Here is a 24517-nt window from a genome sequence, read left to right on the forward strand (position 1 = left end):
AGAAGGCCAATTAAAATAGCATCCTGGACAAGCGGCTCTTGGGCCTCCCTTTGAAAAAGATCCAATATCCAAGGGGTGTCAAAACTTTCTCCTCTGCTGAAAAGTGACAGGTGGAAGCCGTTTTCTGTGCCCTGTTTAAATATGTGGCTGTAGCACCTACGCTTCCTGTCGAAAATTGCCTGTGAAAACCGATTCTGCGGAAGTGAGCCCTGCCAGTTGCAGCCAGTCTGCTTCTTTTCTGTCTGCGATAACGGAATTGGGTTCATTTTGGGAGCTTTCTTAACCTGCTTGCCTGTCCAGTGGTTAAAAAAACCCACACAGACTTTATCTCCTTGGCCTGAAGTTCCAGCAAATAACAACCGTCCTTCGGTTTCTCTATTTTGAATCCCTTGAGCCAGTTCTTATTTCAGTTGTTTTGCTGATGATAATTCAAAGCTATCCCACTTTCTTTGGCAATAGAGTGATGTGGCTTTTTCGAGATAACCGGCTTTTCGCCCATCATTCTCGATAGGAGGAGAGTTTGTCTCACAAGGTCAGACCGAGCTGGGATTCTTTGTTTTCAAGCTCACGGCCTTGCACCTGCCTCCCTCTCCTTATCTCACTGTTCTCTTTGTGTTGTGTCTTTGGCCATGACCGTTGCTCCATTGCCCTTCGCTGCCCCAACCCTCCCTCCCTCCCTCCCTCCCGCTCTGCCTTAACAGGATACCTGCCTGGCTGAGGCTGTCCCCTCACACACACACACACCCATCTTCCTTTGGCTGTTGGGGCTGCTTGACTTGGTGGATTGCTCTCCCTTCCAAAGCTTGTGCACCAAGGCCGTAGAAGCCAAATCAAAAGACCCCTTTTTCTCTGAGGAGCTCTGCTGGCAGCCCAGTTTGTTGCAGGTGGTCCTGCTTGCCGTATATATTAAGTTGAGCGCTTTTTGGATTTTTGGTTGGTGGATCACAGTGCTGGCTCGAGTTTTACCTCTAATCCATCGAGACGCCTTGAACCATCAAGTTCATTTTTGCATTGGCTACTTTTTATTTTATTTTAAAGGAACTTTCCACCAAGTGCTCTGGTCATAATGGAGGCCACAACGACTGTTAGGAATGTGTAAGGTGGCAGATATATAGATGAGCAATTTCTTTTTAAAAACCGCCACCGAGGCCTATTGTTGCAGGAACTGTCCGGGAGTTACGAAAAATCTTTTGTGTTCCTTTCCAACACAGAGTGAATTTCAGTGTCCTTGTTTCAATTGTATTCGTCAGGCCAAAAAAGGCCCAGTGGAAAGATTAATAATGAGGCAGCCTCGGCCCTTCTTAATGCCATTATAGATATATAGATATATAGATATAGATATAGATATAAGGAATTATATATATAGGAAGGAAGACCTGGTATAAGATGATAAACCTCAGGTATCTGGCCAGTAGGGTCAAGGCAACCGCCTCTATCCATCCCGTCTCTCAGTTGGAGTAATGCTGCTAAGGCGTGCCTCAGTTTCCCAGCTGGGTCGAAGCCAAGATTCCAAATAAGCCGGGGATGGGGGGGGGAAACAGGTATGTGGGGACTAACCTAGCATGGCAAGAGCCCCAATGCTATCTCCGGGTAAATGATAAACCAGGATATGGCGCTGGTGCAGCCTGATTGGTGTGTGGTATCTGAAAAGCGGATGAAGAGCGAGCAAGAGCGACCCGGCACTCCCTTTTCTCCGAGGAGCCCTGCCGGTGGCCCAGACTTGCCAGGATGCGGGTGGCCCTGTTGGCCGTAGTGGTGCTCAGCGCCAGTCTGGACCTGAGGACCGAGGTTGGTGAGCGGTGATGATGGCAGCAGTGGAGGCTGTGGGTTGGAGGGGTTTAGTAGCAAGGTGTGCTTTTGAGGGACCTGGTGTCCCCAACTATAAGGCCCTCGTCTTCTCCTGAACTCCTTCTCATCCCTTTGAAGAGAGGGACACGTCAATTGGGGTCAATTGATCTGCAAAGTACCACCACCTCCTTTAAGGCTTCCCTAAACAGATATATCAGTAGTTTGGGGCAACGGGAGATGTGTACACAAATAGAAAAGTTTAAGATAATATCCTTTTAAATTCATTCCAAAGGAGATTGTCCCCAGATTGTCCAGCCCTAGGCAAGCGGCTCAAGTTATGAGATTAACCTTTTACGGTCACTCTCCAGAAGATGGCAGGCTAAAAGTCTTTGTAAGCAAGAGCCCTATTGGAGACCTGGAATGAAGAAAGGAAGGTTGTGGGGTGCTTCTTCCCATTTCTGGGAATGCAAAGACCAGAGAAACAAGGAACGTTTTCAGCTTTGCTCCTGCCACAGAAGATGAGTGACGTCTTCTGCAAAAGGGCATAGCTGGTTGGCACTCTGGGTGGGAAGAGGGCATGACCTGATTCTACGACGGAGTTTCTCTTAACTGGATAGGTGGCCACTCAGGAGAGGACAAACCCCTCTGCCAGAGGTTAATATGGGGGGGGGATATATAATGCATATGGGTAGGGCTGATTTGGTGGCAAATCTGAGGAAATTTGTTTTTCCAAGTGTCACCTTTCTATTTAAGGCTAATCCCATGAGATGAGACGTGTATAAATTAAATAAACATTTGCACCTCAAAATGCCAAGGAATCGGTTTTCAGTCATGATATTGAGAGATGGTTCCAAGGACAACAAAATGAGGATTTGGCCTCCAACTCTGGGCTGCGGGTTGCCCTCCCTCCCTCCCTTAGAGGCTAACACAGCGTGGAAAAGGGGCTCCATTTTCTGATTCTTCCTTAGTTGTCAGCAGGAGAAGGTGACATATGACTTGGAAGGTCTGGGCAGGGGGAAATGAAATTACTTATCAAAACATCCCTGACTGACACTCAGTGTGCTCCATTTTTTTAAACTTTTGAACTTCTGAAGAGGAAGAAGCCACATTTGCTGAGGGGAAAAAGTTCTTGCTTTGATCCTAGTCCAGTCATACCTGTAGTCCTCTCTTCAGTTCCTAACCCATTTGGGGCAGAGGGAGGCGTCTTCTTGGCCTCTTCCCCAGCCCCTCGCACCTCAACAGCCATGGGGACTAATAAGCTTTCCCGGCCTCTCTGGGGTCTCTGCTTTCTAGGGTGCCGCTTTGACCGAAATCCATCAGGCAGGATACTGTGCCTTCTATGGCAACTGTGGTTTGAACCCTGAAATTGGATCTGGACTCATCCCGCACAAAGTGCCCTGTATCTCCAACACCCCGGCCCGGCCAGTCAAGGGCTCCCACCTCAACCTCTTGAAGAAGATCTGCCCAATGCTGTTCAAGGGAGAGGGCAGCACCTACGCCTGCTGCTCACTGGAGCAGTTAAGGGATATGGAGAACAGCTTATCACTGACCAAGGCTGTCTTGTCTCGCTGCCCAGCCTGCACGGAGAACTTTTCCAGCATCCACTGCCAGAACATCTGCAGCCCAAACCAGAGCTTGTTCACCAACGTCACCCGCTACTTCAATCACACCATCCTGAACGTTCCAGTCAAGGGATTGCTGGAGTTTCAATGTTACTACAACCAGCAGTTTGCCGAGAAAGTTTTTCAGTCGTGCCAGGGAGTCAGGATGCCAGCCACCGGAGACTATGTCGTAAGCGCCATGTGCGGCAAGTACGGGGCGGCTGCGTGCAACACTCAGCGATGGCTCGATTTCCAAGGCGACACAAGCAATGGGTTGGCCCCCTTAGCCATCTCCTATCAACTGACACCAATGGACTGGGCAGCCGAGGAGGGAAGCATTCTGCCACTCAATGACTCAGTCTGGAAATGCAGTGAGGCTGTAAATAACAGCACGACGTGCTCCTGTTCGGACTGTGAACAGTCGTGTCCGGCCATCCAGCTTCCTCCTTCCAAATACCAGCCCTTCAAAGTGGGGAGCATGGACGGGATCCTGTTTGTCTCCATCCTTCTCTTTAGTGTTGTTGCACTGTCGTTTATGTCCTTGCAGCTGTGGCAAAGACGCTCCTCATCTGGGAAGCAAAAGGGTCACAGCAGAGAAGATACCGTGACTAAGTTGACCGCCTCCGAGAAGGCAAGTCAGGTCATGTACGAGTTCTTAGTTAAGGCCTTCAGCAGGTGGGGCACGTTGGTGGCCTCTAATCCCATCAAAGTCATGATTGTTTCTCTAGCCCTTGTGGCAGGACTTTCCAGTGGAATGATCTGGATGGAACTCACCACGGACCCTCTGGAGCTCTGGGCCTCTCCAGACAGCCAGGCCCGGCAGGAGAAAGCGCTCTACGAGAAGCACTTCGGGCCCTTCTTCCGGACCAACCAAATCATCCTGACAGCCAAGAACCCCTCAGGCCACATTTACGATTCTCTTCTTTGGGGCAAGAAGAACTTCAGCGGGGTCCTCTCTAAAGAGGTGCTCCTGGACCTGCTGGACTTGCAGATCAAGCTGCAGGACCTGAAGATCTGGTCTGAAGAGCATCATAAGAACATCACCTTGCCGGACATTTGCTATGCGCCTCTGAATCCCCAGAACGCCAGTCTCTCGGACTGTTGTGTCAACAGCCTTTTGCAGTTCTTCCAGAACAATCGGACCCTCCTGGATTTGAAAGCCAACCAGACGTTTGGGAAGAAGAATGGCACAGTCGACTGGAGAGACCACTTCCTTTACTGCATCCAGTGAGTGTGCGCTTGGGAAGCCTCCTTCTATGTGTGAGGGGGGTGGACTCGTTTCATCTACTCACCCTTGCTAAGATGGGGCAGCATGTGGAAGGAAACGCTGGTGCCACATTTGGGTGACACGATCGTTTCCTTTCCATTGCCATCCATTCGTTTTATCTTTCCCACCCGTCTCTGAACTGGCACACGTAGGTCAGTTTAAAGTTGCCACCTTCAGTGCTGCCTCTTGTGCCCCAACAGTTGGCTTTGTTTGCTCTGGGCCACTGTGCCCCTTGCATGCTGAAGGCAACTGCTTCCTTGGGCCTATGTCAATCCAGGGATGGCACCAGGGTAGAGATGGGCTGGACTTTTTAAAGCTGGCTGGCTGCCCCTCCGCCCACCTCCTGTGGGCACCTCCCAACCTTAGCCTAATTTGAAGTGAAGGGAGATGAGTGGCCCACCGTGAGTTGGGTCCTGGGGATTGTGTAGCAGGACGGAAGGTGGCAGGCTGTTGCCCACCTTTTTGGGGGGACTCTTCAAGTGACAATATGGGGAGCCTGGCCAATAAGCACAAACACTGGCTGGCTCTGCCTCTTCTACCTCCTCTCCACTTCCTTGCTAGAAGCCTGCAGAAAGCCATTGCCGGTGTTACAGGTAAGGCAAGTTGTTTTCTCAGTTAAGGGCAGCCTCTTGCCTTGGGGAATCAGGGCTGTTCTTTCTCCCACATCTGCAAGGGAAAGTTCTCCTTTCCCCCACCCACTCCCACCCACCCCCGTGCCCCCCATATTACAATGTGTGTTCTTCTCTTCCTTGCTCTTGCCATAGCTCTCCAGCCTCTTTCCAAGATATTACGGAGCTCAAGCTGAGCTGTATGGCCGAATACGGAGCCCCCGTGTTCCCCTTCCTGGCTGTAGGCGGTTACTCAGGTAGGAGAGCCTACTCCAGTGGTGGGTTTCAAATTTTTTTACTACCAGTTCTGTGGGCGTGGCTTGGTGGGCATGGCATGGCTTGGTAGGTGTGGCTTGGTGGGCGTGGCAGGGGAAGGATACTGTGAAATCTCCATTCCCACCCCACTCCTGGGGGAAGGATACTGCAAAAGGCCTACTCACTCCCAGGTGCTAAGTCCAGATAGCAGTGGCCGTCTCTTTCATGTCATTCCCAATGGGACCGACCCTGTTTAATTGGGGGAAGAAGAGAGTGAGGTCAGCTGTAATGTAGAACGGCAAGCCTTGATAATGCTGGTATTCCAGCTGTGGTAGAAAGGTCCATGCCGTCGTGGGGCTGTGGCAGTAGAGCTGGCAATGCTTTTCTGGCTATTTTTCTGTTTCTTGAGATCTCAGCTGTGCCTTCTTTAGATTGGAATTCAGATATCCATAACTGCTGAAATACATACAAAGGTGTGCTTTGACATCTCTCAGTTCAGGATGATCCTCAAAATCTTTGCACATAAGTTAAAATAATGTCTTTGCTTTAAAAGAGAGAGAGAGAAACCATAAGGTGAGGCAGAAGGAGATTTAGGAGTATCTTCTTGTCCAGAATTTCCTGGGACTTTGGCCAAGGGACTCTTGGTGAGACCTTTGGGTCCATGTAGTGTGGAAAAGGATTGAAAAATGAGGAACCTTCAGTTGCTGCACAAATCTCTACCTGAGCATCGTTTTGTTGTATTTATTGCATTCGTGTCCTTTCTTCCCTGTCAAAATTCCCCATATTTCATTCATTCCATGAATTTGGTGAACTCTGGCGCATTTCCTATCTGTTTTACCTGGGGGAGATGGGACAAAGTCCTCCAATCCCACCACTGCTATGGTAGGTCCCAGACAGCACTGGAGGAACATTTTGCCAAGGGGCAGCGATGCTCAAATGCAAAGGCAGTGCAATTGGTACTCATCTCTTTTTCAGAACGCACATTGAACACAGCTGTGAGAAAGAACCCACTGGGCACCCACATATGGAAATGTGAAACCGCAGCAACGGGAGGAAAGAAATGATTAAAAATATGGTTTTCTCTCTTGAAACTTAGTATATGTGTAGCAAGAAAGGAGCATTCGTGCTCAGCTGGAGAATTTTATCAGGATGAAGTTGCAATGAATTTCAGTGCCACAAGCTTGGAATATATTAGCAGCAGAGCAGGAGAAAAGATTTATCTGCCGTTCATGAACAAACCATAAGGTTTAAGATTCAGAGCGAAGCAAAGTTGTCAAAAAATATAAAAACTGGACAGGATGGGAAGCGAAAACAGAGGGCCAGGCAGCAAGTGGTCAAGCAGAAGAAGAAGGGATGCTTGTTTTGGTGTATTTTGTGGCATTTGGCCAGGGAGGAAAATGGGGAGAAGCAGAAATAGAGACGGTGGCTTTAAAGTTTTCACATGGATCACACAACGACTGTAGTTTTCTGTGTCAAGATGAGCTCACCCAGTAAGGGCTACGGCAGTGATGGTGAACTTTTTTGGCACCAAGTGCCCAAACCAGAATGCGCATGCAATGCATGTGTCTGCATGTGTGCACGCTGGAGCATCGGAAATTCAAAGACCAGCTAGCCAGCACACGCATGCCTGTTTTTTGGTCGTTTTTGGGGCCGTTTTCAGGGTTTTTTTGGACTGTTTTCAGGGTGTTTTTGGGCCGTTTTTCCCGTGAAGACCAACTGGCGCATCAAAAACCAGAAGAGCAGCTGGCGACAGCACGTGTGCCCACAGAGAGGGCTCTGTGTGCCATCTCTGGCATGCGTGCCATAGGTTTGCCATCACGGGGCTATGAGGTGTGAACCATTCTCTAATTAGAATCTTGAAAGGCTGCAAAGCAGCTTTTTTAGAATCAGAACTAAGGTAGAGTTTGCACCTTTATTCTGATGAGAAATGAAAGTCCACAATTATCTGATCCATGTATTTCGCACTAGCCATTTTCCCACAGGAGCAGCTGGAACCCAGCGCCCGATTTGGGCCTCGTTGGGCTTCCTCCTGGGGCGGCTGGGCCCTGTCCCCACTGGCCTGGGGACTCTGCTGGAAGCATCTGAAGGTCCACCTGCCTCTCCGGCATTTTGGTGACTTCTCTCTATGCTTGACAGGGCTGGAGTACTCCGAAGCAGAAGCTCTCATCCTCACCTTCTCCTTGAACAACTTTCTCTCCAGCGACCCACGTTCTGACTTTGTGCTGTTGTGGGAGAAGCGTTTCCTGGAGGTGGTACAGGAATTTCAGAAAAATCACTCCAAGAAATACGCCATTGCCTACATGGCAGAGGTATGGGTGCCACGGCTCTCTCCTGCTTGGGAGAGCGAATCCAGCTGTAGGACCAGGCAGCCTTCATGAGATCAAGGCTGCTTTCAGCCCTGGGAACCCCGGAAGGGAGAAATTCCAGGTGCTGAATACGGTAGAAGTCCTTGGGAAAGGCATTTGTATGTTATCTGTGCTTTTGTTTAAACCATTTATGTAGCTGCCCACCTTATGGCCAACACTGGACAGTTCCCAATCAAAAATAATAATAAAAAAGTTAAAACTACGCACATTAAAAGCAATACTTGAGGGAATAACTTTATAAACTTTATAAGCAGCTGCATTTTAGGAAGTCCTGAAGACTCCAGCTTTGCTTGCTCATACCCAACTTTTAACACAACCCGTGTCTGTTGCACGCGGGGCAGGACAAATGTGAGCAGAGCCTCCAGTTAACCCATCTGCCTACACCTTTCCTAATAATTGTGCAGTTGATTTTCATTTATTCAGAACTAACGAAGGATGATAAGAAAAGCCAAAAATGGACGTGTAAAGTTACTAATGCTGAACTGGCTTGGTCTAGCGATCTGATTTTCCCGCTGGAGCCAATTCAACTCTCCTCCTTTTCCCGCAACTGCAGCGCTCCCTGGAGGATGAAGTCAGCAGAACCACCTGGGAGGACCTCCCCATCTTTGCTATCAGCTACCTGGTGATCTTCATATACATCACGGTGGCCCTAGGAGAATACTCCAGCTGCAGGAACATCCTGGTAGGACGAAAGACAGACAGGCAGGCAGCATGCGAGATCCTGCTACGAGTTCTAGTCTTCCATCCACCTTGTGGGTCTGACAGGAGGGAAGGCTGGTCCCAGTTTGTTCCAGGAATAGCAAGAATGACTTACAGCCTCTCAGAACGTCCTCCAGATCAGGGCAAAATGGTTGGGTGGATGGCTGAGCCTGAGCAGAGGGGGAAACTTCTAATGTTGTCCATGGCTGCCCATCCTGAGCAGAAGTAGCCAGATTCAAAGCCAACAGTGAGAAGTGATGGGATTCCTTCCTGTCTCCTCTCTTGAGCAGGGAGTGTAATGGAATGTGTGGGTGACCTTGGGGAGGAGAAAGGAAAGAGACGCTGTCCAGGGATCAATCAGATGAGACGGAGGAGCCCCCAGTGGCTTAACGGCCAGAGGAAGAAACTTAGGAAGGTCCTGCCTAATGGGGTTAAAAGTGGAGGTAGCAAGATTCTGCTAGAGCAGCCTTAGGCTAAAGTAGACTTCACTTATCCAGGCAGGCTGAAAAGGTGCTTCTGCCTGACCCCAGGAAGGGGAGGCAGGGTCAGCCCGTGTGTTGCTCCCCCAACCTGTGGGGACCCCTCCTCATTACCCACTTATGCACCATTCAGGTGGGAGGAGAAGGTGGGTGTGGATCCCTGCCAGGGCTGGGGCTTTCCTTCACCTTCTCCTTTTCAGGTGGACGCCAAGCTGTCTCTCGCTCTGGGTGGCATAGTGGTGGTCCTGGGGGCCGTGCTGTCGTCTTTGGGCTTCTACAGCTTCGTAGGGCTGCCCTCGTCCCTCATCATTATTGAAGTGGTGCCCTTCCTGGTATTGGCGGTCGGTGCTGATAACATCTTCATCTTTGTGTTGGAACACCAGGTGTGAACATCTCACTCCCTGTCCCCCAAGACGGGTGGGCTCAGAACAAGCCAAAGCTCCTGGTCTGAATTGGGGTGCGGAGAAGAAACTGGGTTCTGGAAAGCCAGGAGCAAGGCCACTCTTGTTAGACCAGACTAAATCGCGTGGGGTGTGTGTGTGTGTTGCCCAGCTGAGACTGGAGTGGCCCTCCCAGGCAGCCATTCTGCTCTGGCCAGCCCCGTCTCACCCACCCACCCCTCTGCCATTGCAGCAATCCCAGCCAGTGGCTGGGGAAACACCAGAGCAGCACCTTGGGCGCACTTTGGGCAATGTTGCCCCCAGCATGCTCCTGTGCAGCCTCTCTGAAGTCATCTGCTTCTTCCTGGGTGAGTGAAGCTGGAGGAGGGGCGGGGGGTAGGTCGGGCGGCTCTTCCCACATCCTGACCCACAGATTCTATTTCCCCTCGATGGCTAATGCCCCCCCCTCCGGGTGGCCTTGACCAGCTTTTGGGGTGGAGACGCTGCAGGCAAAGTGGAGAGGGTGTGAACCCTTCAAAAGGTGCATTTCAGCATTATTATGTGAACCAGGAAATAGGTTAGAATTAGACACTGAAAAAAATTCACTAGCCAAATTGTGCAAACCCAGCCAGACTGAAGCTGAGTTATTGTTGTTGCTGTCAGTCTTCGCAACCCCATGGACATGCCTCCTGTCTCCTGGAGCTTGTCCAAGTTCATGCTCATTGTGTTGAAGAAAGCGATGTGTAAAATTAAATGTCTTCATTCGAAAGCAAGCTTAACGCTGGGCCTCCTTATCTGACCTGAGCCCCAAGATGATCCCTTCCTTTGGCTTTCTAGGGGCCCTGACACCCATGCCGGCGGTCCAGACTTTCGCCCTCTCTGCAGCCTTGGCAGTCTTGTTCGCCTTCCTGCTCCAGATGTCACTCTTTGTGGCGTTGATGTCCCTGGATATCCGCAGACAGAAGGTCAGGACGGCTGCAGGGCACCTGGGGGCTGAGCTGCTTTTGGGGGGTGGCGGACATCTCTCCGGCAGAGCCAGGCATGAGCTCTCCATCCTTCTGTCCACAGGCCTCTCGGGTCGATCTCTGCTGCTGCCTCCGTGTGCCTGAATGCGACCCCGTGAAGCCCCACGATGGGCTGCTCCGCACATTCATGCGCAAGATCTACACGCCAGCCTTGCTTGGCAGCAGCGTTGTCCGAGTTCTGGTGGTGAGTGCCCTGCCTGGGCAGGGTGGCTTGGACAGGGGATCTGGGGCAGGGGTGGGTTCTACTTACCTTTACTACCGGTTTGCATCGTGCCCGCGCACTCTTCTGCGCATGCGTAGAAGAGTTTTGATGATGTTTGGGTCAATGGGTGGAGCCTCCCACCAGTTTTACTACTGGTTTTATAGAACCGGCCTGAACCGGGGACAACCGACCACTGATCTGGGGGTATGGGCACAATTGGGGGGAGGGAGCCACCTCCCAGCTTTCCTTCTGGCACTTTCTCCCATCTCTAGGTGCTGCTCTTCACTCTGCTTTTCTGTGCTAGCATCTACCTGACATTCCACATCGATGTGGGGTTGGAGCAAGAACTGGCGGTACCCCAGGTGAGCAGAGGACAATAGTGGCCGATCCAGAAGCAGGGGAGCCTCATTTCATCCCTACCCCTGTCGGAAGCCGGTCGTGGGGAAATCGGCCTTCCTTCCGAACCACTTTAAGCAATCATACCCTCAAGAGGGTTTCATGGCTGACACAGGAAGTTAAGTTAGAAATGGCTGAAGCCGTGCATCTTATTTCACGGGTGTCAAACTCGATTTCATTGAGGGCCGCATGAGGGTTGTGTTTGACTTTGGGGGCCCAGGGAGGGCATGGCCAGCTCGACGTCTCTCGTGTTGGGGGCGCCTGTGGAGGCCCAAACACTCTGCCAGCGAAAACAGGCTCCCAAGCTCCGTTTTCAGCTGCCAAGGCCTCCTGCAACCCTCTGTCACTGAAAACAGACTCCCGAGGGCGTGGCAGCTGAAAACGGAGCTCGGGAGCCTGTTTTCACTGGCAGAAGCCAGTCCTTCTCTCTTTGCAGGGCAGCCCCACAGGCTAGATCTAAGTACCCTGCAGCCGGATCTCGCCCCCGGGCCTTGAGTTTGGCACCTCTGTTTTATTTTAAGCAAACCAACCAAATCACTGGCTAAACATAGAATTTTAGTGCATTTAAACATTAAGCTTCCTTCTGCTGTTTGTTCAGGCAGTCAGCTAAATTCTCTCCTGACTGCTGGAGAAAAAGGAAGCCCTTCCACGGAACGGCATTCTCCGACCAGCCCTGCATTTCTGAAACACGTTCAGAAAGGCAGATTAGGTGGTCAAAGGGTGGCTAAACTTCCCTCGGCTTTTCTTTGCTGTTTCAGGACTCCTACATGGTGAAGTTCTTCCAATTTTTCAACCAATATTTCATGGTGGGTGCCCCGACCTTCTTCGTTGCCACTGGTGGCTACAATTACTCCTCGGTGCCTGGAATGAACGGTATCTGTTCCAGTTCTGGGTGTAATAATAACTCCATGATGCAGAAGATCCAAATGGCCACCAAGTTCCCTGAGAAGTAAGCCACTTTGAAGCTGCTTTCAACTCAGAATTAAACTTTTTGCATTGTACTTTCCTTCCCGCTATTAAAAAAAGCACTCTTTGATTTTAATTTTCTACATGAAAGATGCTTATGCTGTTTGAAGCCATTAGTAGTAGCATGGTTGTCTTATGGATTTTAAACATATGCCTGTAAGAATACAGAGCTATAGAAGCTGCTCACTCACGTTTATGGTTGCCCGGCATGTCCCAAACTCAATCTGGAGACTGGAGGGCCATCAATCAGGCACCAAAAGCACCTCAGAAATCTCTACCAAAGATTTTTAAAACCGTCTTTGGCTGAAGGCTTCTATCAAGGCTTCCCTTTCCTTAGGAGGAAAAAAACCCCAAGGTTGACCTGAGTGTTTTCTTTGTGCTTTCAGGTACTTCCTGGCCATTCCTGCTTCTTCCTGGGTCGATGACTTCATCGACTGGTTGAATCCCATATCCAGATGTTGCCGCATTTACAGTTATGGCCCTAACAAGGGCAAGTTCTGTCCCTCAACCATCGGTAAGGAACTCTACACGGGGGAGGGTGGGAGCTGGCAGGATCGGGCAAACTAAAAGTTCACCTCACCTCAGGGCAGGTGGCAAAATGTCTGTGGGGCCCTGGGCAGCGTCCAAGTGTTTGTCTCTTTTTATTAGACGACTTTGCCTGCACTTTCAGCAAATGCATGGGCAGCTTCCAAGGCACCCTCCGGCCAAACGTAGAAGAGTTCAACAAATTCCTGCCCTGGTTCCTCCATGACACACCCAACCTCAAGTGCCCCAAGGGGTGAGTGCCACAAACATCTGTTTGCCCACGCCGTCCAGAGGGACATCAGCCTTCCTGGTGCGTTGACCCCTTTCCTCTTTCCACAGGGGCCTCGGGGCTTATGACACATCGATACATCGGGGGTCCGATGGGCAGATCTTGGGTGAGTAGACTCCAGTGAAGGAAGGCGCCATCTATGCGGGACAGCAGGAAATGGCCTCGAGTTCTATGTTATCCCGCCTAATTTCGGAGGCAGGATTGTGATTTCTGGGAGAAGGCTGGGCTGGGGACGGTGCATCACATCTCTTGCCTCCGACAGCTTCACGGTTCATGGCCTACCACACTCCACTGAGGAACTCTGAGGAACACACAGCAGCACTGAAGGCGATGCGGCAACTGGCGGCTAACATTACGGCTACTATGAGGGAAGTCCCCGGCACTGATCCCAACTTCCAGGTCTTCCCATACACGTACGTTGCAGGGAGGAGAAACCTGGCAGAAGCTGGGAGGGAGGGAGGCAGCTGAGGAAGGAAAGGGCTGCCGTGCCCACCCATCGCAAACATCGCGGCTATTTTGCCACAGGACAAGAGGGACACTAATACCAAAGAAATGGTGGAATAGAATCATTAAAGAAAAGATGCAAAAGGAGGGACAGAATGAAATGTGAATGGCAAAAGTTAATTTTTTTTATTTTAAATAATTAAATAGAATTGTTAAATTGTCCCATAGTGCAGGGGTCTCCAACTTTGGTCCCTTTAAGACTTGTGGACTTCAACTCCCAGAGTTCCTCAGCCAGCAAAGCTGGCTGAGGGACTCTGGGAGTTAAAGTCCACAAGTCTTAAAGGGACCAAGGTTGGAGACCCCTGCCATAGCGAGTGGTCCTGTGGTGAGTTGGCCATGGCATGTTGGCCGTGGCAAGTTGTCCCATTCCTTTCCTGGAACCGCTTCTCTTTCCGCAGAATCACCTATGTGTTTTATGAACAGTACCTGACTATCACCACCGTTGGCCTCATCAACCTGGCCCTGTGCCTGGTGCCCACCTTTGCCGTCTGTTACATCCTGCTGGGCCTGGACCTGCGCTCAGCCTTCATCAACCTGCTCACCATCATCATGATTATTGTGGACACTGTGGGCGCCATGAACCTTTGGGGAATCTCCTACAATGCCGTCTCCCTTATCAACTTGGTCACAGTAAGCCCACCTGTCTTTCCTGGGGATGAGCATCATGGCTGCGCGCAGGGGAGGCGGGCGAGGAGACGGAAGGGGCGCCAAAATGCCCAGCGGCCCTGCCAGATGTGCTTAGCTTTGCACTCCTTGCGCTTAGTGCTTTTCTGGAGTATCCTCCTGCAGGGTCCTCAATGGAGATTCTCTGGAGGTGTCGGTATTTAGATGCAAAATGAGATGAGGGTAAAAGCTGCATCAGTGTAGGTAGAAAATCCGCAGAATGGGGCCTTTTAAAAGCTCACTCTGGGAACTTCTTTTTATTTACCAGAATTCTGTGGAAGCTTTTTGGGTGTCAGAGAGGATCCCTTCTGGTGCAGGAAAGGCAGCACTCACACCGATGGATGGTTTTTGACTTTTTTATTGTCTCAGAGCTGCAAAGGAGGCACAGCTTCACTTTCCTTACAGCCTGCAAAGATTCCACTTCTCTGCCCTTCTCGATTTTCCCTTATTTGCAGCTTCTGGGAGGTCCTGAGCAGCTCCTGCTAAGCCAATTCCGGCCCTGTTTAGCTCCCTCAGTCCTGTCTTTCGCCCAGAGGGTGATAAATTGCTTTTCCTTCCACATTCATTTTTTTACTTTTATGCTAAACTTACCGCGGCTCCTCTTTTGTCTTGGCACCTCTCTGCTCTGCACAGTGGGTGATGTTTTGCCTGCCCCTTGACTTTTGTGTGTGCCTTAGCTGCCAAAATGTTAGAAATACAACAAGAGGAACAGGATTGAAGGAAACCTTGGTGGTCTTCTAGTCCAACCTCTGTTTGGGCAGGAGATCCTATACTTATACCAGGGGTCACTAATCTGCGGCTCTGGAGCCGCGTGTGGCTCTTTAACCTTTGTGCTGCGGCTCCCTGTCACTCAAAATATGCATCATAACCGCCAATGTGTGACACCCGCTGGCAATCGATTTATTGAGCTTTTCAACCCCTGGTAGGCCAATCATTAATAAATCCAAGGAAAGAAAAGTTTTGGAAGAAAACAGAACGTTTAATTCAACTACCTATGCTAGTTTTGTGGCCGCTCAGGAAATAGTCAGGCACGGGAAAGGTTTTGTGGCTCCCGGCGTTTTCTTTTCTGTGGGAAACAGGTCCATATGGCTCTTTGAGTGTTTAAGGTTGCCAACCCTTGACCTATACAGTTCCGGGCAAATGAATGTCCAATCTTTTCTTGAAAGCCTCCCACAAAAAATATTGACAATACTCTTGCGTGGATGAACAACAACGGCAGGTGCATCGGCTGTTCTTTCACTGCTAATTGTTCCACTCTCCTGCAGGCCGTGGGCATCTCTGTGGAATTTGTCTCCCACATCACTCTCTCCTTTGCTATCAGCAAAAAATCTACCAAACTGGAACGCTCCCGAGAAGCCACAATCAACATGGGAAGCGCGGTAAGGAGGAGGAGGAGGCCAAGGAAGCTGGGGTGGCGGGATATGTGTGCCAGAAAAGGCACGTAGTGCGGGCACTGGACTTGGGAGATGGCAGCTCTGATGGCTGTTGCTTCTTGGCATTTCCAGGGGCTCCAAGGCTCCCTTTTCCTCAGCCCAAGAGCCAATTGGTCTCTTGCCTGCAGTTCCCTGGCTACGTTGCTTAGGCTTCAGGAGGTGCCAAGTGCAGCTTTCCCAAAGGAGTAGCTACTTCCCAATTGTCCAGGCGAACCTAGCTGTGCCTGGCCATGAGATCAATGGGACTCTACTTCTCTAGTTTGCAACCCTGGGCTCAGCCATTGCTCCCATTCCCTGCGACGCTGGTGAGGTGGTCTCTGTTCTGCCATTCCAGGGCAAGGGGCTTCTTGCCTTGAAATTCCCAGGAGCAGCCCTGATCCCCACCACTCCAGGGCTGCTCAGGCATGATGCTTCTCTTCCTTTTCCCTTCGTTCAGGTGTTTGCTGGTGTGGCAATGACCAACTTGCCAGGTATTGTGGTCCTGGCATTTGCCAAGGCTCAAATCATCCAACTCTTCTTCTTCCGCCTGAACCTCATCATCACGCTCTTAGGGATGCTGCACGGCCTGGTGTTTCTGCCGGTCATCCTCAGCTACTTTGGTAAGTTTCCATTCTGTGTCACCCGGTTCCTTTGGCTTGCAGAAGCAAAGGGGCCTCTCCACACTCAAAGGGTCGCATCTGCAGGCTCGCTGGGAAGGTGTTTTCTGTTGTCCTGGTCTTCCCTTTGGAACTTTCCTCCTGGCTCAAAAATCAGAAGTAGGAAAGATGCTGTAGGTGTGGTTGCATTTCACGTTGCAGTAAAGAATGGAAATGCCTCCCTCTTAGGCAATGGCTGTGTGTGTGTGTGTGTTGTGTGATTGCGTGCAGGTGCTGAGGAATGGGTGGGTTGCTAGGGTGTAGCAGAGGGAGGGCTAGAATCCAAAAGACTGCCCTGAACCTATTCACCCTGGAAAGGAAATGACCCATCCGGCCAAGTAAGGGCTTCCTCTGTCAAACTGCTCCTAGGATTAGGATTTATTTTTTTAATCATCAGTATTCTGCCTTCTTCATTTTTTTTGAATAAAGTTTTTTATTTATAAACAAACAAACATTTAGTACATCAGTCATTTCTTCCGTGTGACATCTTGGTGTTTTCTTCCTGGCTTTTCAATTTAATCTGTTACAGTTTTTTCCACTAATTCATTATTCTAATTATACCATTTCTTAAATTGATTTCTTTATCAATTTACTTATCTACATCTTTTTTCTAACCAATGGTAAAATTGATCCCATATCTTAAAATATTCTGAATCCTCTCTTTCTTTGATCATCATCATCTCTTGATTTCTGCACGATCTAAATTTTTTTGGGTAACTTCTCCTTCCAGGGGTGTTTTCTCTGTTTTCCAGTTTTGTGCAAAAACAATTCCTGCTGCTGTTATTACATGTATAATCAAGGAAATATTTTCTTGACTAATTTTCTCTGGGAGAATACCCAACAGGAACAGCTCCGGTTTTAAATCAATATGCTGTTGGGTCATTTCTTCTAACCATGTCTTTATTTTATTTCAATAATTTTTAGCTTCTGGGCATGTCCACAACATGTGATAATAAGATCCTGGTAACTGGTGATATTTCCAGCGTTTAGCTGATTTATCTTTAAACATTTTTGCCAGTTTCTCAGGAGGCATGTGCCATCTATAAAACATTTTGTATTGATTTTCTTTATATGCAGTGGACATTGTTAATTTATAATTCCTCTCCCATAACTATTGCCATTTCTCTAAATCTACTGAATATCCAAAATTTTATAGCCCATGCTATCATTGTTCCTTTATTTGTTCTTCTTCTAACTCAATACCCAGTATTCCGCCTTCTTGTAGCACTTTCATTACTTGGTGCCTGTGACTCTCTAGCAAATGAGGAGAAAGACACAAGGCATTTTTTATTCAGTTATTTGAGTTGGAAATTATAATGGGCTATGCAAAATAACCTTGAGGAAGGAGAGGAAGAGGACGTGTGAGAAAACACCTTGCCTTTGACCCTCCTCTTTAGTTAAACCGGGAAGGGAGGAGGAAGGCATACTCAGATTCTGTTCCTGTAGCCATACAATAAAAGTAGTTCTAGTATTCACAACTATGGCGTCTGTCTGGTGTACGTCAAAGAGAGATGCTGCCAAAAAGGATGGGTGGGAGGCTCCTGCTCAACTGGTCTTCATCTCACCTGGGCAGCTTGAACCTGACTGTGGGCGCTAATAAAGCACAGGAGCTCCAAGCCCTACAGAGAAATGAGGCGCCATCCCACCCGTGTGGGTCTTCCTGTGCTCCACCCTAACTCTCCTCCTCTCCTCCCAGGGCCTTCTGTCCGTCAAGCAACGCCAAGAATGGAGAACCCCTCCATCCCTTTGGAAGGCAAACAAGCTCCTAGCATTGACCAGACCTCTCCAAATTATCACAGCCAGGATCCAGCCCCAAGCCCCAACCCTTGCAAAACTGGCCTCTAGAAGTCTCCACAGCTGTCTCCAGGACAGGAGCCTTGGCAAGAGGCCAGTCCACTTAGCAGCCAGCCTGAGCCGAATGGGACATTGGCAGTCAAGAGAGACAACGGGTCTTCCTGCTTTCCATTGCAACACGTGAAGAGCTGGTTTCACATATGACGCTGAGCCACTCGATAGCTTATTTGTGGTTTAGAATGTTGTGTTATCCTAGCCAATTGTGTGTGACTTCCATCGACAAACCCGGTTAAAGCAAGTTAGTGAGATCTGATGCAGCTGGCAGTGAGTACACACATCGTGCTAAGCCATGGTTTAACCTTAGACTGCTTAATAAAGCTACAACTCGTTGGGTTCACATGACATGCCAAGCCACATCTCTGTGTGTGCATGCGTCCACTGTCGAGGAAGCCTTGATTCCTGGTGACTGCCCTGTAGCTTTCTTGGCAAAATCTTTGGAGGTTGTTTGTCCCATCTTCTTCCTAGAACTCAGACAGAGAGCCTGCTGCAGCCATCCAGCTGGCTTCATGCCCAAATACCAGACCTTCGAGGGGGATCAGATTAGGAAACCAGGGCCTGTTAGTCAGTCCTACTATTATTGTAAAGCAGAATCTTCCTTTTGTAGCAGAATCTTTCAAGACTGAATATGCCTCCCTAAAGGGAGGGAGGGAGGATATGGATTAAGGAAAGATCTGCCTGAAATATTTTCTCATTCTTGCCCCAACTCAGGTCTTCCTCTTAGCTGACCATTACCTTGGGAGCAGTTTTCCTCCGGTCACTACAAAACAGGACTAGAACTCCTGGTGCGTTGATCGCTACACCCAGACTAGCTCTCCTGCCACATTTTGCTTAATGTATCTGAGCCCAGAAGGGCTTGCCAAAGAAACAGTGATACGTGCATATCTAACAGAGCAGATACCCAAAATTAAGATCCTTCAGACTCTTCTATCTGTATCTGTTTGATAGTGTATGAATTTAGTTTCCATCTAGAATGGAGGAACTTTGTCTGAAACATTAATCAACTAGAGAAATCAGGCAAACAATTCTGAACCTTAGCTCAGAACTCAGTTACAGCTGGATGGACCTTGGGTTTCTCCTCACAATTCTTTGTCCTCCAAAGTCTCTACTGGAGACAGTTTGGGGCACCTGGTTAATGCTCAGCTCTTCAGCATTGGACTTATCTTTTGTATTGTCACCCTGGGTTCCATAGACAACAGTAAGAACAACTCTTAGGTTAAAAATGAAGTGTGTTCTCAAGTGCGCCTTAAAATCAATTTTCCAACATTAAGTTGGAACTTATGAGTAGAAAACTGCTGAAAACAGGGTGCCTATTAAAAACGCATAGCTTCATGAAAACCTTGCCTGGCTCCAGTGTTGACTCGAAGACAGAGAATGCTATCTGCCATTTGTACTAATTGGCAGGCCATTTATAAGTCCATAAGGCAGATGTTCTTAACCCACAGGCTGCCTATGGAATAAATAATCCATAAATTAAACTATAGTTTCTTGGGAGGAATTTTTGACCTTACTGATAAAACCAGAAGAAAAGAACTTCTAGGTCAAAACCTGACCACTGCTGCTGAAGCTACTTCCTCTTTTGCATTACCTGATTCTCCTCAGTAATGTTAAATATGTCTGCCATTCGAAGAAAAAGGAAAGAAGTTATAATATTATCTGATATTTTGATTCCTGTTCTGTATTGATGGAGGCGGGGCAGGAAGAACAGTCCTCAAAAACATTTTTGAAGTGTTTTGTTTCTATCATTCACTGATGAAATACCAATAGCTTTAACTTGAATTATTTATTCCTTATTTTTTATCCTCGTCTTTCACCAAAATAACGCACAAGGTGGCTAACAACAAAATAAAATTGATAGAGCTGTCCTTAAGATGTTTATTTGCTGTATTTAACCACTCCAGTTTTATTTGTTCTGAGCACTGTGAAACCAAAGAAGGATAATGCAAGCGATGTGAATGTAATAAATGCAGAACACCTCATTCAACAGGGTCAGAGATTCATTCGAAAGAACTTTTGTGGGGGCTACCCAAGGGACCTATTGCCTCCAGGAAGTCTCAGCAGAAGACTGTCACAAGGCCTGTCCAGATGTCTGTGGCTCTGCTATACAAGGCAGGGGTCTCCAACCTTGGCAACTTTAAGCCTGGAGGACATCAACTCCTAGAATTCCCCAGCCAGCTTTGCTAGGAGTTGATGTCCTCCAGGCTTAAAGTTGCCAAGGTTGGAGACCCCTGCTATAAGGAATATCCAGCAAGCTGAATTCAGTTTGGAAGTTAACAGATAGTTTAGTCAAGTGATCTTAGGATCATGGGTATTGTTGTCCCATCAGCATCCTGGTTGCTGTGTTCTGGACTAACTGGAACTTCTAGGTTCTCTCCACTGAACATTTTGCTGTAGTTCTACAGTGTGGCTATCAAAGCTTGGGTTACCATCACCAAGGCATCTCAGTTAAAATAAGCAATAGCACTTAAACTTTTATACCACTTCACAGAGCTTTACAGCCCTCTCTAAGCAGTTTACAGAGTCCCCCAAAAATCTGGCTCCTTATTTTACCCACCTCTGAAGGCTGAGTCAACTTTGAGCCGGTCAGGATCGAACTGCCGAACTGCAGCTCAATTTACGATCACAATAGAGCCTCAAATTTATGTTGCCGAGTGAGAAATTTGTTAAGTGAGTTTCGCCCCATTTTACGACTTTCTTTTGCCACATTTGTTAAGTGAATCACCGCAGTTGTTAAATTAGCAAGAAGGTGGTTAAGTGAATCAGGTTTCCCCATAGACCTTGCTTGTCACAAGGAGATTCCCACAACCCCTGGGCCGCTGCAACCGTCATAAATATGAGGTTAGTTGTTAAGCATCTGAATGTAAATCACGTGACCCTGGGGATGCTGCAACGGTTGTAAGTGTGAAAAATGGCCCTAAGTCACTTTTTCTGGTGCTGTTGTAACTTCAGTCACTAAGTGAACTGTTGTAATTTGAGGACTACCTGTATACTATGTCTAAGCGGTTTAGTCAGCCAACAATCTGGGTCCTCTTCTGAGCGACCTCGGAAGGCTGAGTCTACCTAACGGATGTGCATAAGAGCACCAGTGTGCCTACAATTCCTGTCCTAATGTTCCCTTTAATTGTATTCATTTTGTGTGGTTATTTATTATTATTATTTATTATTATTATTTATTAAATTTTTATACCGCCCTTCTCCCGAAGGACTACAGCCAAAAGTAAAAACACAAAATATATACAATATATTTCATGCTTATATATATTGTTGTGTTTGACAAAATAAATAAATAAATAAATAAAATAAATAAACCTTGAGCCGGATCAAACTTCTGGCAGCAGGCAGAGTCGGCAGAAGCAGCCTGCAGCTTTTGCTGCATTCCGATTCTAAGTCCTGCGCTGCCCTGGAAGCTCATCAGAGGGAAATTCAGCCTGGTAGTAATAAGGAGAGACGGGGAAAACAATCAGTGGGTCAACTCGCTTCCTGGAGAATAGAATAGAATAGAATAAACTTTATTGTCACTTTGAATGTACACTAATTGGCATACATTAAAAATGAAATTTCATTGCATGAGTGGAGTTAGCAGGAGTGGGCACGTTGCAGCAGGGACAGGTCGGGCTGTGAACAAAGTTTGTTAACGGTCGATGTTGCTTTTGGCGACTGAGTTTCTTGTATAAATGAATTTGCGTTTGTTGGACTCATCCTTGAAAACAGCTCTGGTTGGGCCTCTGGTGGCTCAGCAGACTAAGTCTGTCTGTTATTAACACAGCTGCTTGCAATTACTGCAAGTTCAAGTCCCACCAGGCCCAAGGTTGACTCAGCCTTCCATCCTTTATAAGGTAGGTAAAATGAGGACCCAGATTGTTGGGGGCAATAAAAGTTGACTTTGTATATAATATACAAATGGATGAAGACTATTGCTTGACATAGTGTAAGCCGCCCTGAGTCTTCGGAGAAGGGCGGGATATAAATTCAAATAAAAAAAAAAACTCTGCAGAAGTGAGGGGCCACCGAGCCGTGGCTGTTCTTGAACTCCCAGAAAGTTTGAAGACCTCCGCCTCAGATGGACCAGGCTTCTGGAGAGAAGGAGCACAAAGGAGGATTCCAGGCTGTGTGCCTGGACCAGGCGCTTCCTCTCGGGCTTCCCACCCGGAGGCCTGGCACAAGGAGAGAGGCAGGCACGAAAGGCGGCTGAGCCTCCCTGCATCCAGGCAGCCGTTGGGCTGAGCTTGCCGAGTCCTTGCTCCTTCCAGTTCCAGCCCCTGTGGCTTGCACCCCTCTACTTTAGGCCCAGTTTGCGCTGGGCCTAAAGAGTGGGGAGGGGGCTGGGGTGACGTGGACGGTGCAGCCTTAGGTTCCCCACCCCAGCAGGACGGATTAATTGCTCTCGGTCATTTCCGCAGCCAAGGGGCCGTAGCATGAGGATGAGTGCAATATTTTAAAAAAATGCTAAAACACAAAGATTTCTCTGTGGACCATCTGGGCTAGCTCAGGGGTCTCCAACTTTGGCCACTTTAAGACTTGTTAAAAGCAAAGCAAAGCAAAGCTGGCTGAGGAATTCTGGGAGTTGAAGTCCACAACTCTTAAAGACGGGACCAAGGTTAGGGACCCCTGGGTTATAGGACCTCCAACGTCCTTTCCCGCTCTAGCCTGAATTCGAAAATTTGAACTGGAGGCGCGCGGCGGACTCCGCCCCACAGCCGGAAAGGGCGGGAGCGTTCTCCAGGCCGAGGGAGGGGGTGTGTGATACTTCCGGCGGAGGCCAAGCGCGGCCCCTGCCGGCCAGGAGGACCCGTTACAACTCCGGCCTGCAGGCTCCCATGGCGGCGGCGGCGGCGTGGCTGAGGGGCGCGGAGGCGAGTCGGGGGCTCCGCCGGTGGGGGTGGGGTGGGGGTTTCCCTGCGCATGCTCATTGCTGACCTCGCGTTTCCTTCGCAGGCCTCCGCGCGGGCCCTGAGGGGCGCCTGGGGGCTGCTGGGCGCGGGACGCGGCTTCCGGAGCAGCGCCGCCGCGGAGAAGGTAAGGAGGGGCCCCCGCCGCTCCCCCGGGGCTCCTGCGGGGGCGGAGGAGGCCGGCTCGGGCTGGGACTGGAGCCGCCTGGCCCACGCGCGCCCCGCTTCCCCTTGCAGTGCCACGCGGCCCGCATCCGCCCTCGGAAGGGGAAGCAGCCGGTGACCTACCAAGAGGCCCACCCGCCCCACTACATCGCCCACCGCAAGGGCTGGCTCTCCCTGCACACCGGTGAGCCTCCCCCGGGAAGGGAGGGAGGGAGGGTGGTCGAGCCCCACATCCAGGCTGCCTCCCTCCACTTAACAGAATAATCCCCGGTTTTCTCTCCCCAAGTCCCCCAATCTCGCCTTTTATCTAGTTTTTTTTTGGGGGGGAGGGGCTGGAAAGGAGAGGAATCTGCAACGACCCTCATGCCCCCTCCCCATTTATGGGGCCAAGAGGGGGATGCTGGGAAAAGCGGGGGGGGGGCAACAGCAGCAGCCTAGAGCAAGGGTCTCCAACCTTGGTCCCTTTAAGACTTCTGGACTTCAACTCCCAGAGTTTCTCAGCCAGCTTTGCTGAGTTGAAGTCCACAAGTCTGAAAGGGACCAAGGTTGGAGACCCCTGGCCTAGAGGTCAAAATGGCTTTTCTAAAAAATAAAGCATTAATTTTAACGGCAGCCGCAGGAAGTCTTTGCAGAGAGAGATGTCTGGAAAAGGGTCATTTTGGGGGGTCTGAGCGGCTGGAGCAGCAGGATGTGGGGGCAGAGCACCCCTATCCGGCTCAACCGCAAGGCATGGCGGGGAAAATACATAAAACGGGCTCTGGCTTCCTGGCTTTGCTCCTGCAGGTAACCTGGACGGGGAGACGGATGCGGCCGAGCGCACGCTGGAGGACGTCTTCATCCGCAAGTTCCTCTTCGGCACCTTTCACGGCTCCTTGGCAGAGGAGGTGGTGCTGAAGCGCCGGGCCAACACGGTGGTCATCTGCGCCCTTCTAATACAGAACCTCCCTCCCCATAAGATTTACTTCCTGGTTGGCTACACAGAGATGCTGCTCTCCTTCTTCTACAAGTGTCCCGTTAAGATGGAGCTGCAGACCATCTCCGAGAAGGTCATGTACAAATACCTCTAGTCCTGGCTGAGCTTTTCGTGGAAAGATGTTCCTGACTCCTGATTGGTATCGATGCTCCACACTGGACCCGGTGAGGGTCCTTGCTTCTTTTGCCCTTGGACAGACTGATGTTTTCCAGCCATTGATGTCTCCTCCAGAGACTGAAAAATAGATGGAAGCGCCCAGAGATAAGGAGAAATCTTGTCGATTACTATAAAATGAATTGCTGAAATGCAAACAAGGAATATTTGTCCCTATTTATGACTCTTCCCTGACCTTTGTCTCTTTAGCTGTAGAATCTTGACCTGCATTGCTCTCCGTAGCAATTGAAAATCATTTCGCTTTGCTTCATTGAATGGGGTGCTCCAGACTGAGGTTGCCTATAGGCTAGAGAGCCTGCAGGTTGCCTCCCCTTGGCAAGTGGGGGTGGGTGAGTTCCTGCTGAACAGAAGGTAAAAAAAGCTGGACTACAGCTGTTCCATTTC

General features: G+C 49.4%; 2 protein-coding genes across 2 annotated transcripts; both read left to right on the forward strand.

The window, feature by feature from the left end:
* Positions 1-1728: 1728 nt before the first annotated feature.
* NPC1L1 (NPC1 like intracellular cholesterol transporter 1) lies at positions 1729-19773 on the forward strand. Its single transcript, XM_058194636.1, has 19 exons — positions 1729-1788; positions 3082-4616; positions 5421-5521; positions 7656-7828; positions 8439-8567; positions 9264-9446; positions 9697-9811; positions 10281-10408; positions 10512-10652; positions 10943-11032; positions 11825-12015; positions 12419-12546; positions 12681-12810; positions 12897-12952; positions 13109-13259; positions 13749-13980; positions 15279-15392; positions 15883-16045; positions 17778-19773. The coding sequence occupies exons 1-19, from the start codon at positions 1729-1731 to the stop codon at positions 17924-17926; spliced, it is 3969 nt and encodes a 1322-aa protein (XP_058050619.1). The 3' UTR covers positions 17927-19773.
* Positions 19774-22705: 2932 nt separating this feature from the next.
* MRPS24 (mitochondrial ribosomal protein S24) lies at positions 22706-24277 on the forward strand. Its single transcript, XM_058194839.1, has 4 exons — positions 22706-22785; positions 22868-22948; positions 23059-23170; positions 23770-24277. The coding sequence occupies exons 1-4, from the start codon at positions 22750-22752 to the stop codon at positions 24051-24053; spliced, it is 513 nt and encodes a 170-aa protein (XP_058050822.1). The 5' UTR covers positions 22706-22749; the 3' UTR covers positions 24054-24277.
* The last annotated feature ends 240 nt before the right edge of the window (positions 24278-24517 follow it).

The sequence above is a fragment of the Ahaetulla prasina genome, chromosome 9 (genome assembly GCF_028640845.1).
Source record: "Ahaetulla prasina isolate Xishuangbanna chromosome 9, ASM2864084v1, whole genome shotgun sequence".
NCBI lineage: Eukaryota > Metazoa > Chordata > Lepidosauria > Squamata > Colubridae > Ahaetulla > Ahaetulla prasina.

Excerpts from the sequence above, each read along its gene's own strand:
- MRPS24 (XM_058194839.1), top strand. The coding sequence starts at position 22,750 with ATGGCGGCGGCGGCGGCGTGGCTGAGGGGCGCGGAG. Across the intron at positions 22,786-22,867 it reads CGTGGCTGAGGGGCGCGGAG|GCCTCCGCGCGGGCCCTGAG; the intron begins GCGAGTCGGGGG and ends TTTCCTTCGCAG. Across the intron at positions 23,171-23,769 it reads CTGGCTCTCCCTGCACACCG|GTAACCTGGACGGGGAGACG; the intron begins GTGAGCCTCCCC and ends TTGCTCCTGCAG.
- NPC1L1 (XM_058194636.1), top strand. The coding sequence starts at position 1,729 with ATGCGGGTGGCCCTGTTGGCCGTAGTGGTGCTCAGCGCCAGTCTGGAC. Across the intron at positions 1,789-3,081 it reads GTCTGGACCTGAGGACCGAG|GGTGCCGCTTTGACCGAAAT; the intron begins GTTGGTGAGCGG and ends TCTGCTTTCTAG. Across the intron at positions 16,046-17,777 it reads GGTCATCCTCAGCTACTTTG|GGCCTTCTGTCCGTCAAGCA; the intron begins GTAAGTTTCCAT and ends CTCTCCTCCCAG.